At 36.6% G+C, this 13967-nt stretch overlaps 1 protein-coding gene across 1 annotated transcript; it reads left to right on the top strand.

Annotated features, from left to right (window-relative positions):
- Positions 1-7100: 7100 nt before the first annotated feature.
- On the top strand, positions 7101-8960 carry LOC117330547. Its single transcript, XM_033888937.1, has 2 exons — positions 7101-7964; positions 8214-8960. Exons 1-2 carry the CDS (start codon positions 7238-7240, stop codon positions 8462-8464), a joined length of 978 nt encoding a protein of 325 aa, XP_033744828.1. The 5' UTR covers positions 7101-7237; the 3' UTR covers positions 8465-8960.
- The last annotated feature ends 5007 nt before the right edge of the window (positions 8961-13967 follow it).

Genomic DNA, 13967 nt, shown 5'->3' with positions numbered 1-13967 from the left:
AAAGGACCAAGGTGAGCTTATGCTATACCGTGGCGTCTGTCCGTTCGTCAACAATCGACTTCTTCATAACCGCTCAGCAGAATTTGACCAAATTTGGTCAGAAGCATCCTTATGAGGTGGGGATTAGAAATTGTACAAATGGTGAAGCTGAGGGGCGGGGCCAAAAGGGGTCAATTTGGCTAAATTGGTGTAAACGACTTCTTCTCTGAAACTTAACAATGGATATCGCTCATATTTGACTGGTAGTATCCTTATGGGGTAGGGATTCAAAATTGTACAAATGGTGGGGCTGACCCCCTGGGCCTGAGGGGCGGAGCCAAAAGGGGTCAATTTGGCTAAATTGATATAAACAACTTCTTTTTGAAACTAAGCAATGGGTATCGCTCATATTTGACCGGTATCATCCTTATGAGGTAGGGATCCAAAATTGTTAAAATGGTGGGGGCTGATGGGCGGGGTCAAAAGGAGTCAATTTGGCTAAATTGATGTAAACGTCTTCTTCTCTGAAACTAATCAATGGATATCGCTCATATTTGACTGGTAGCATCCTTATGGGGTAAGGATTCAAAATTGTAGAAATAGTGAGGGCTGACCCCCTGGGGCATTGGGGGTGGGGCCGAAAGGGGTCAATTTTGCTTAATTTATATAGACGCCTCTTTTTTGAAACTATAAGCAAAGGGTATCACTCATATTTGTCTGTTAGCATCGTTACGGAGTGGGGATTCAAAATTATATAAATGGTGGGACTGACCCCCTGGGGGCCTGAAGGGTAGGGCCAAAAGGGGTCAATTTGGCTAAATTGCTATAAAGAATTAGTCTGGAAGTAAGCAATGAATATCTATCATATTTGACCGGTATTATCCTTATGGGGTAGTGGTTCAAAATTGTACAAATGGTGGGACTGACCCCCTGAGTGCCTCAGGGGCGGGGCCAAAAGTGGTCCATTTGGCAATATTGATATTAATGACTTCTTTTATGGAACTAAGCAGTGTATGACATTGATTTTTCTGTGGTAGCATCCCAAGGAGGCTGGGATTCAAATTTATATAAATAATGGGGTTGACAACATAATAATACATCAACAAATAAAGCTATTAGCAAATGGAACATAAACAATATTTTGATGTTTGAGCAAATAAACCAGGTGAGCGATACAGGCCCTCTGGGCCTCTTGTTTTCCTTGGACTCTGATTTGGTCATTTCATAATGATGGCATTGAATAACAGGTATACCTTTATTAAGGACATGAAACCGATTTTGTACAATGTGTTAAAGCTAATAGCGATAACCGAGTCTATATGGTAAACAATGTTTAAAATATATGTTCACAGTTTACTTCGGGTAATGTTCAAATCGTCAACAAACATCTGAGGGATATCGGACCATGCAATGATCGTCACTGACTCGTTCACAAAACCGCATTATCAACCACAGGTGCTCGACTCGTTTTATAAAATAATAACATATAAATGAGAAAGGTTCTGAACTCCCTCAGGCTTGAAATCTGATGTATTTATTTCTAAGTTCCGTAGCTTCGGTTGTATTGGGTGGATTTATTCGAAGTAGGCATTAAATTGAAGAGAAATGGCCAATCTTTAAAATAAGCCATAAAAATAAATACATCAGATTTCAAGCCCGAGGGAGTTCAGAACCTTTCTCATTGAAATGTACTCTTATATGATATTATTTTATAAAACGAGTCAGGCACCTGTGACTGGACCAAATTACAAAAAAGATCTATCACAGAAAATCCAGGATCATTTTTTAAGGGACTCAAACACGGGAACTTTGAGACATTTTCAAAACTGGTTTAGACACCATCAATAAGCTAGTACCGTCAAAAACAAAAAAAATACATTCCATGGATCAACCACAACAACAACAAAATGTTAAAAAGAAAACCGGTTATGCACTAAAGCAAGAAAAACTAACCAGTGGGAACATTACTGATATATTCAGAAAGAATGCTAACGACAACTATGGAAATCAGAATGGAATTACATCAACAAAGCGATCATAGAAGGCCTGGGGAACAATAACAAGCCATTCTGGGAATGTGGGAGTCTTGCCACTTTAACAAACACTAACAACTGTCAGTAAAGTAAAGCAGATATTCTGTTGAACCAGTTGAAATCGGTGTTTACTGATGACGAACAATCACCAAATATGCCACCAACAACTAAAACATCGGACAGATAATAATCAAAACAGGTTCTTGCAAAGCTTCTACGTAAAGTGAATCGACCTAAAGCACAGTCTTAAGGAATGCGCAGAACAAATTCCACCAGGTCTATCAGCAATATTTCAATCGTCTTCAAACACCGGCTTATTACCATTTGACTGACTGAGTGTAATCGTATCTTCCATCTTTGAAAGGAAAACATATGTGCAAGCTGCTAGACTGTAAAATACAAAGTGCGACTCGCTGTTTCCTTTACAGAGCTAACCAATACAGGGACCACCAACATGATCTAGGACGTTGGGCAAACAATTGGGGAATGACATTCAGCTCAAAAAAGTTCATGAAACTAAGTTCAAAAACATCATGAACATTTAAGAGAAGACCAGCAAGTTTTACACATTAAATGGTCACATTTTAGAAAACTTGGACTGAAAATTTCAGATGATCTTAAATGTTACTACACCTACACCATAATCATCGCAAAAGGGACTAGTCCGACATAAGGCTTTCTCAAACGTGAAATACTACCCATCGTCTGGCAAGAAAACGGCATACATATCCCTAGTACGATCCATTCTTTAGTACGGCGCCATGATTTGGGATCCATACACCAAGATAGAAATAGAAAAGATAAAAGAGTGCAGACTGGCAGCCAGATTTATTACCAACGACTATAAGAGCGAGGAAGAGGGACATCCATCAAAACTAAGTTTTTCGATAATTACATCACATCGAAAATTGTTGAAAAAAATATGTCACTAAAAATTAAAAGCCTGTGAGCAATATAAGAATTTCTTCTTCGTGCGTACAGTCGTTGACTGAAACCACTTGGAGGATAAGGCTGTATTCGGAGGCACTGGGGGTGGGGGACGCGCTTAACTTCATAGTTAAACCATAGCTGTGATGTCATGATTTGCTATTTTCTATGCTTTAACTACGGAAGTCTTGGACAGTTACCCGTTCCCCAGCCCGAGTTTTCTCTGGTCCTGTCACCATGTCTGTCTGGTGACAGGGCCAGAGAAAACTCGGGCTACCGTTCCCATATGTTACTTTTTCCTGTTTTACACGAGACTCTCTTATAAGACAATAACAGGCATTGTGCCTCGGACCGGAGTAAAATATTTCTAGAAACAGAATCGCTGTTAAGGCACACTGATATGGTAATGTTAACATAACTATTGTATCATCATGATAATGTGGCGACAAAATTCAATTTCTCTTTGAGGCTCATTATACAACTGCGCTGTGCATTACACCGCGATCACAGGCGCTTGCATAGTGCTTAACAGATTACAGTTACCACTGTCATAAAAAAAAATAATTAAAATCACGTTTTCTATGCAAGCGCCTGTGACCGCGATGAGCCTCAATTTATGTAATTATTGCAGAGACCATTGGCCATTGAAAGTTGTAGTGAGTAAGCGTGCGTGTGAATGTTTGTTTAACTGGAACTGGATCTATGGTTATCTATTTGAAAATTAAATTTCATTTGGTTACTTTGTTTCATATCTATACGCATATCACATGAAATTAATCAAATTCGTTTGGTAACTAGTCTTTTGCCACAAGTACACGTTCAAGTGTGATAAAGGCTAATTGGAAGCATACGACTGATATGTAAAATTGTATATGTATAAAATTAAACAGTGGCATTATTTACTGTTTCTATTGTACTAATTATAATGTGCATGTATTATCAATGAAATGTATTGTGTATGTATTACTTAACTATGCATTGATGATATATTACATATGTTTAATAATTATGTCAGTGTTCATATTGAGTTTGGTTTGGTTTGATTTATTTTGTTTAGCGTCCTATTAACAGCTAAGGTCATTTAAGGACGGCCTTCCAGGCGTGCGACATGCATGCGTGTGGTCAGTGCGTATGTGTGTTTTGGGATATTTTTTGCCGATTTATAGTGCTACCTCTCTGAAGCATACTGCCGAAAGACACCCAGCAGCACACCCCACCCGGTCACATTATACTGACAACGGGCGAACCAGTCGTTCCACTCCAAATATGCTGAGCGCTAAGCAGGAGTAGCAACTACCATGTTTGAAGACTCTGGTATGTCTCGGCCAGGGGACAGAACCCAAAACCTTCCTTACTGGGGCGAACGCTCAACTAAAGGCCAAAAGTGAGGCATTGTCAAGGGAGACATTAGGAAGAAGAAAGTTGTTAAGAAGGAAGAGAAAAGATAAGATCCCAAATTTAGTCGCCTCTTCCGATCATGCAATGGGGGCAGCAGGTACAATTCTTACGCCCTACCATATTGAGTTTATATGAAGAATTTATTAATTGTTCTGAATCGAAAATATGATAATTAATGGAATGAATGATAATGTATCAGGGTATACTACTGTCATTTAATGCCATTATTTAAGAAAATGTGTTACATTCTGCTATAATTTATTGATGTACTATGCAATGCGTTCTGCAGAAAGATATATATATATAACTTGTTGATTGATATAATGGTTTGATTGTCCAACACTATCTGCACTTTTGTGTTATTGTATGAAATATGAATATGTCGTCTTGTAGCACAAGGAAATACCAGAATCTGAAGGAATGTTAATTTATATTTGAAAATAGGTGTAATTTCTGTACAGAAACCTTCAACTCACTACACGTTTTTGACACAAAATGTGTGGGTACACATTTGTGCTGGGTCCGCCTATGATGACTCGCTATAAAATTAGCCAATCAGCTACTGATTCCCTGGATTCTCCCTGAACCAAATCCCTAACGTGAACGTGTAAATTTACTTCGTATATAGGAGAATAAAGATTAATGTCTGAAAAACTCCTACTGAAAAATGCTTTCCCCGTCCACTGTAAATGTCCAGAGTAATTGCCTTTCGAGTACCCGTTTGCTCTTCTTTGCCATCAAACCTATGCAATAACATCATTTAATTTGATATAAATTCCACATCATTTGAACTTTAAATGAGCGAATGACGGGGGTTGAGTCACTAGTAATAACATAAAGGCTTAGTAAGATATTTAGTTGTACGAGTCCTACCTTAAACCGGAAATCAGATTTAGTTCCACTATTTTGTTATATCATTCGGTGCTAGTTAACTAGGAGAGTGCCTTCCGAATATCATCATGAGCGACGTAAAATTTGTGTAGAATACATTGAACCGGAGATGCATTGTTTGTGGGGCTAAAATACACACAAAAGGTTCTTTAAAGATTGGATGTTATAGTGGAGAGATACAATGGTACCACTTCAAGTGTTTCTGGCAGGAATTTAGATATGCGGATGTTTTGAAACATGAAAATCCGCACTCCCCATCATTTAAAGGATATATGGATATAAAACCAAGCGACAAGCAGAAAATAGTATTGGCATTGACGGAATTTCAAAAGAAAATTCGTGAGCCGACTTCCGGTGATAGAGCTGAACGGATGTGATTTCCCGGCTCGTCGGTTTCATCGATCTCCTACTTTATTAGTCTATCGACAAAGCTTGATGTACAATATTTAGTAGTATCGTCATGAGAATGTCCAGCTTTTCGTCCCATCGGTCTTCATAAACGTTTATATGAGTTACCGTGGTTGCCGCCATTTTGTTCCGTATACAGTGCAAATAATTTATGTTTTACAAATCTAATCAATACTAGCTTCTCTTGAATCGCCTAGATTAATTCTAGTGTTGTTCAACAGATCGTTATGTCAATGTACTCATTTAACAAAGTGTCCATACTTCAAAACATAATGGATGAGGCGGAGAAACTTATTTGGAGCAAGCTTTCTCTGAGAAAGTATTGACAATTTCGAGGTGTACAATCTTGAAAGTGATGGTGGAAATATACGCGATCTTATCCTGTATGCGTGTTCTAGCACGTGTTTCATTGTCAATAAAGATGGCGTTGTCACTGAAGTTCATCTTATTGCGAATCCTAGCACGTGTTTATATTCTGCCAGCTTTCCCACATTAACATATCTGATCGGAAAATAAGTTGCAGAAGCATTATTGAAATGTCGGAACACATGAAAATGAATTTGATTGAATTGGAGGATTTGAACGACTACAAAACTACTTCGTTGACACAACACAGTTACTTACAAACATTGACATTGTTCTTGAAATTATCCAACTTTGTTGTTACCCGCTCTTACTTACTTGCGACATCGTGTACATGGGCTGGGCACGTATGAGCGCGATTGAGGTGGGTAAGTAAGTATTGCTGTTTATGTAAACTTTATATAATGAAAATTAAATACTTATGTATAAAGAAAGAAAGAAAGAAAGAAAGGCAGGGAAAGAACAGTTCCCAGCAAGACTGAACTGTATCTCGACACCGACATTAATATGAGAATTTAGAGTCAGTAAAGATGATATACACTTTCAGGATGTCCATCGGCTGGGAAACTGTCAGATGGTAAACCTCTTTCCATAGAAGCGGAATTTACTTGCAGAGAAGATTCGTCAGATGGTTGATCATAGCTTAATGGACTACACAGATAAATTGTGTCTTTAGGGTTTTACACAACCTCCTTTATTAGAGTTTCTTATTGATACTAAAGGAATTTAACAAGTTTTATTAGAGTTTCTGATGGTTACTAAAGGAATTTAACAAGTTTTATTAGAGTTTCTGATGGATACTAAAGGAATTTAACAAGTTTTATTACATTAAGCAGACACGAGTATATCTGGGAGAAGCAAAACAATCTGGTTTACAATCATTAAGAATACTTTAGATTTGTATATTGTAAATTTTAAATGACATACAGATAACAGATTATCTTAAGAAAACATTCAAGATTCTAAAATGGATCCCACCATGGCGAAATTATTTATGGATTCTGTTCACAAAACACTGTGGTACACTTTTTTTCTTTTATCTTCGATATGATACCCCGAGTATAGAAGGTAGATAGCGATTGTAAACACTGACTCAGCAGTAGTATCGCTGTTTATCCATGTACTGGACACGTTGTAACATGTCAGATAAAGTCGTATAAAACCTCACGACACTAGGGTTAGGCTTCTTGTTACTGATTACTGCATCAATCTGGATCAAATGTAGGCGACTCCCAAATATGACTGACGTTAATTTTTGTGTAGAATACACCAAACCTGGATCCACCGGCGATAAATGCATTGTTTGTGGGTCTGCTATAGTCACAAAAGGTTCATTAAAGATTGGATGTTATAGTGGAGAGAACCAGGAAGAAAAACAATGGTACCACTCCAAGTGTTTCTGGCAGGATCACAAATACGTGGATATTTTAAAACAAGAAGATCCGAACTTTCCTTCCTTTGAAGGATATATGGATTTGAAATCAACTGATAAGCAGAAAATAGTATCGTCATTGAAGGAATTTCAAAAGGAAAATTCACCAAAAGACAGTGGAGAGACACGTGGGTTAAAACGCAGTACAACATACAAAGGAAAAGCTGCAAGCTCGTCTTCAAGTTGTAGACTGACGCCCAAGTCAACAATAGGGGATGCGGACCGTCAGGAAGGACCAAGGGGTAAACATATGTTCCGCATTCATGAAGACTCCTTGAAATACTTACAGATCAAACAGTTCAAGAAAGGTGTATTTGTTGTTTTAAACGAGTTTTATTTAAACGATTCGGATAATTCATGGCTGCCCACCTCACCTGGTATCCGTTTATCTATAGAGGAATGGGAAGACCTTTATAAGGGACGAAGCGTCATCGACAATGCTATTACAACAGCAGAAAAAATCACAGATGAACCACCTCAGAAAAAACGGAGAGAAATAGCTGGTATTCATGCGTCATGTGTTGGTGATTCGGGTAGGTCTTTATATACATTTTAAGATAAAGTACTTTCCACAAGCATCTAATATTTTTTTTATCTGTATTTCACCAATAAGATGATACTAACATGTAATACGCATGCTCTATCACTGTGACTTCGTCGGTAGTTCTCAGTTTTGGGAAATCTAAAATCGACACATTATCTTATTGATATCGTTTGAAGTTTATACTCTGAGCTGGGTAACGTTTTATGTGCCTTTTGTATGTTTTTTTTCTATGACCCAGTTGTTGTAGCGCTGTACTTATCGGAAACAAGACCTGTCTGTGTGAGGACGTTGTTTGAAAATGGCATCAAAAAAGTTGAAGTCGGGATCGGGTTTCAGGAAAGCATCACTTTTGTAGACGGAAAGCCGTCAGCGCCTTACTACTTACCAGTTTCCCTGACACCTGAGGAATGGGCAAACCTCGTGCAACTTCGACCGGAAGTAAATGAGGACTTAATGGATAACTTCGATATATATTGTGTCGATATTTGATGTCTGTTAATGCGCCTAGGTACAGAACCAGGACTACGTATTCACATGCACGATGTTTCCACAATATATATTTCATACATTTTGACAAATTTTCAACGGATTTGATTGAAATAATTTCATGCACTAGCAGACAATTGTTATTTCTTATATAACATATTTTTAACATAATTATGCACCATAATAAAAACGTGACGTTGTATTGTACTTTAGTCCTCCTTAAAAATACCCTGGGTTTTATCTAAAGATATTGTCAAAATGTATAAAACATATAGTAACATTACATGCGTGTGGATAATTGTTCCTGATGCTGTAGATATATCAAATACAAAATAACACACACTTTCGATACGTCTAACTGGTTCCTCTCTATCTGTAAGTCTTTAGGTATTTAGATAGACGAGATACTAACTGAAATCATTGTCAACTACTGTCGGTATGAAGTCACATGTGTCCATCTTTGAGACTAAAATAAGTTTTCATTAAAATGTTCAGCACGTCTCTTCTTCGAGTCTTTTTTTGACGCACTTGGAAATCAATCTACGTCGTATTTGAATTCTTTCCCGGATATGTAGAGAGTATAGGACTTTTAAGAGTTTAGCTTAACGCTCTGCAAAATTTCATTTCCTTAATCACTTTATTTAAATACATTTCATTTTGGTGAGGGCATCTCCATTAAAGAAAAAATATCTATGCTAAGCTAAACAACGTTTTTTAATCCAACAGATTTTTATTGAAGCACATATATTTATTTTTTTAAACCTTAGCATGTTTTATTGAAGCATAATTCAACGTTTCATTGACCGAAGATTAATCCCGAAAACAGTGCATTATCATAATCATCCTTGTATATGAAATTACTATTAACCATTTACCATTGGATGTGGATATTGATTCTGTTTCATGTTTTTCTGGTGTATGACAACACAATCTTTAAACAAACGTGGATATTATTGTTTGAATCTTTAACGTTTTGTTCCTCACCGTTACAATACCATATATCTTATAAACAACGAGTGATACATCTAGTAGTAGGAAAATGTTATCCAATTCGATCTGAATCGAGTTTTTTTCCACAATTCGACACAACGCCAATAACAGGTGTCAAGTGGACAACAAAGCCGAGTAGTGAACTACAATAAACCGAAGTACGAGCATGTTATTATTACTTCATTTTTTTATTCCAAAAAGGTTTGCATTTTTTTGTAACTCGTCGTGATTTAGACAGTATAATTTTACTGATCTACTCACAAACGGTTGCTCAAGTGCTCACAGAACATATTCGTGTATATATCATTCTTTTAATTTAAATAAAGAAGCATATAACACAGAATCTAAATTTGACTGCCTGGCATTATGGCGGCTCCAATCGTATCTTCTATAGCTTGTAACGTCCGTCGGTACATCTTCTACCCGACATCTGACTCAGTGACAGAAACCCACAAGAAAAATACGAAAAAAAAGACAAAAACATGGCCACTAAAACAATAAATGAGGCAGTCGGAAAAACAAAAGGAATGACAATGGAATGAAGGACAAGGTTTGGAACGGAGATATCTTTACAGAAAAAATACACCTATCCTCAAATACACATCAGTCTAGACTCATTCGAGTTACCTCTCTTGGATTAATTTGAGGTTATGCGCAAAATGACATTTTTGAAGAGTTACAGACAGTAAGTACGCATACTAAAATGGAGATAGGGTCCATTTTCAATGTTTCATTCTCATGACCACTGTGTTAATATTTGAAAGCAATTATACTGATGCTCGTACTTTTGATTGACAGCATGCAACCAATCAGAAGGTCACGTATCCATTTTGAAGTAGTAACCTACTATTATACTGTCATCCCACACATACACGTCACTGATATCTGTGACGGTAGTCATTTATTTCACCAGTCCGAGTGTATCTGATTCACTGTTTCGAAGTATTAGTCACCAACTTGTCAATTTAAAAACCAACTCACCCTCGTATGACATGTACTTTTGCTTCCTACAATTAGTTAACTCCCTAGTATTCATCCTTTAGCGAGACGAATCTCTCGGGGTGACTGTCTCTATCTAACAAGTCAACTTGACATTTATTCCGGAAGAAATGTCGGTCATGTTATTAATGAATTGTATAAGTATGGTACAAAAGTGAACACTGCCTAGTACATTTAAATTTGATTATGATGTAAAAGTCAGAATTGCAAAAATATGTTCTATTCTATAAAATGGTTGTAGGCAATGGTCTAAATAGCCCGAGTTTTCTCTGAATATAATACCCAGTGCCTACACCAGATATGGAACCAGGGCCAAGAAAACTCGGGCTATGGTCTGAAGTGATTTTAAGATAATAAAACTTTGATTTTCATCGTTTAAGAGAGCACGATATATGCCGAGTAATGAATATAAAGCTACACAATACAGCTGTTTCGTTAGTCTTTCAATATTACCAACATGCATAAAATATCTTTATGTATTTCATAAGGTTTGATCATATACAATACTGGATCGATATTTCTTGTTTAGACATACCTTACTATGCTGCCTTTTATTTAAGTAAGACGATTGGGCACATATTATGTCAACATGTATCGATATCGCTCTAAGAGTACATGTATGTTTAAATAGTCCTGTCGTTGCCACTAAGATACTACGCCGTTCAATGTCCGATTTACGCTTTATTTTTGGTCAATAGATTCTCAACCTTCAGCATGCACGTTGATTGGAGAACTGCCAGTGACGTCATTGGTAAGAGTCTACTTTTCTGACAAACTCAGGAAATAAAAACAAATCCTTTGTTATTTACTAGACGTGTTATTAGAGAAATCCTATATTGATTTAATGAGTTGTAATTGGTGTTTTGTGCGCGGAGATTATTTAATATGCCTAAGATCTTGTAATTATACAAGTATTTTGTAAATATATATACAGTGAAACTTCGTTAACTCGAACTCGGATAACTCGAATACCCCGCTTAACTCGAAGTACCTCGCCGGTCCCGGCCGAATTCTCTCTTTATCTTAGTAAAAAAAACTCGGATAATTCGAATTCGGATAACTCGAAAAACTCGGATAATACGAAGTAAAAATTTGGTCCCAACAATAAAAATCCTACTTGAAATGTTCGAATAACTCGAAGTATAATTTTCGTCGATCGGTGGCAAACGCCGACATTTTTTAAGAGCTAAATTCCGTTTGTAATACTGAACATATCGGCACTACTAACCTACATGCTATTATAAGTGTTTCATAAATTCATAAAAGAAATTGTCGGTTGAATCTTATAACAACAAGTCTTGGTGATAAAAAGTACTGCTTTACTTACATCAGGTAATTTCCCAAGGCGGTCGCCGATATCAGTACACACGATAGTCAACAACTCATCTACCCGTTCGCTCAAGCGGAACTAATCTCTGACACACCGGTAGATCTACCCGGCTGATGTTTTTACAGGTGTAGAAATGACACAGTCACCGGCGCCTATTAAATCTTTAAACTGCTGAAACAATAGCGTAATTACTGCCGAGGTGTTCAGAGTACAACTGTAACGGTCAGTGCTGTCTATTAAATCGGATAAAATGCCAACTCAGTTACAGTAACATTTTATACGCACATGCGCAGCCCAACTTCCGGTGCTAATACACATGGAAATGGCGTGGTTATCAATAAAAAGTAAGCAGGCCGATCAAACAGTATTTTATATATGTCCAATAAAAGGTAATGGTTCTGTTACGTTTTGTATGCAATCTGTGTTAAACGGTTATTTGTTTTGACCTTAATAACTTGTTATTTTGTCGAATTCCGTTTTATCGTTTACCTTTTGCAAACATGACTTGCACATCAGATCGTTATTGAAGTGACTAAGTGAAAGAAACTTTTTTTTCACCAAAAACGATAACTCGCTTAATTCGAACACTCGGATAACTCGAAGTTTTTTCGTGGTCCCGTCGACTTCGAGTTAACGAAGTTCCACTGTATATCATTTAATGCATTCTTGCATAATTCTCATTCAACGAGCTAAATATTCGATATGCCAGAGAATGGCGATGACGACTACATACAGTCACCTTTGCCCCTGATGACCAAATAAATACCAAAGTATAAACAGTAATATCATATACAGATTACATTTGATTGTGTAGAACCAAGGATTACAACATCTATGAAATAGCCAAATCACCTTATACATATCAATGGACGTTTATTGCAAGCCGAATTACAGACTTGGGATCCATGATATTGCTCACAAAAACATCGCTCGTTTTAATTGATATAACTTTATTATAATGTAAAATGAAAACACTTGTGAAACATTTACCTAATTATTTCGTAGATCCTATGACTCTTAACAGTTATTAAATGAGCGACGCTTATCCTGTCTGTATTAGATATTCTATGTATCAAATGTTGTATACGTAAAAAAAATGTGAGATACCTTATATCAACATATTGGAATATATTATCTGGTAAGCTTACTCTCACAGAACGCCTGGTCTTGTTCTGTATTTTTTCATGTAAATCTATATTTCTTGTTTATATTTCCTCCTCGTGTTATCGATTTTAGCTGGACTGATGGTCTCGTTATGTTGTCGGTTATTCGTTGTTGTTTATTGTATAATATGTATTAAAATGTTATATACTATTAGTAGGGAGGAATTAATATAAGATTTTAGCTTGTTTTCCAATCCTTATTGTATTTGTATTATATATCTCTAGCATGTAATAGATGGCTATGTGTATTATACATGTTATACTACATACGTATATGAAATGTATTTTTCGAAAGACAATATTAATATATTATTCTACGAATTTTAATTTTGCGTGTCACATATGTCCGTGTCAGTGGTATATGGCGAGTATAAGGATAATGATAATGTGTGTTTTCTGGTCCTTTTACATAAGTTTATATAAATATAGCATATGACGCATGTTGTGTCGCTTGCTATACGCCTCTCTGGCAAGTGAAATGCCAGTTAGAATCTACAAATTTCGTATGACAAAAATGGGGTTTCAATGTACGTAAAACGTTAAGGAATTCCAATGTCAGACGTGACTATTCCCTGTCTCTTTACTCTTACTGTTAACAATAAGGGCATTAACAAAATTATAACCCGAGGTCACATGATCGGCGTGATGAGTTCAACTTCGCCTTAGTATACTTTCCCTTTCTCGATAGTAACATCTCCGCTTCACACTATGACGTTAATATATCACATTTGATTGACATTCAAGCATATATCTATCGAAAAAGATGTCAATTGCTGACGCATAAATTGCAGCACAGTTTTGAGAGATGTATGCCGATGAAGACTAGTTCGGCGTTTTATGGCCGACATCACGATATAGTCAGTACTCCTTTGGGATATGAAATTTGACGTGTTAATATTTTATTCATTTTATCTGTTTTGAGTTTGAATTTTAGTTTCGTTAGACGTAGCTCAGTTTGCATTTTGTTTTCGAACTCAATGATTTTACATCAGTATTGGAGATAATATTTGACATAGTCTGGCTT

The sequence above is a fragment of the Pecten maximus genome, chromosome 7 (genome assembly GCF_902652985.1).
Source record: "Pecten maximus chromosome 7, xPecMax1.1, whole genome shotgun sequence".
NCBI lineage: Eukaryota > Metazoa > Mollusca > Bivalvia > Pectinida > Pectinidae > Pecten > Pecten maximus.
The sequence above is the reverse complement of the archived record's forward strand: the minus strand, read 5'-3'. Positions and strand labels throughout refer to the sequence as shown.

Coding starts and splice junctions, on each gene's coding strand:
- LOC117330547 (XM_033888937.1), top strand. CDS start 7,238: ATGACTGACGTTAATTTTTGTGTAGAATACACCAAACCTGGATCCACC. Junction 7,965..8,213: donor GTCATGTGTTGGTGATTCGG/GTAGGTCTTTAT, acceptor TCTATGACCCAG/TTGTTGTAGCGCTGTACTTA.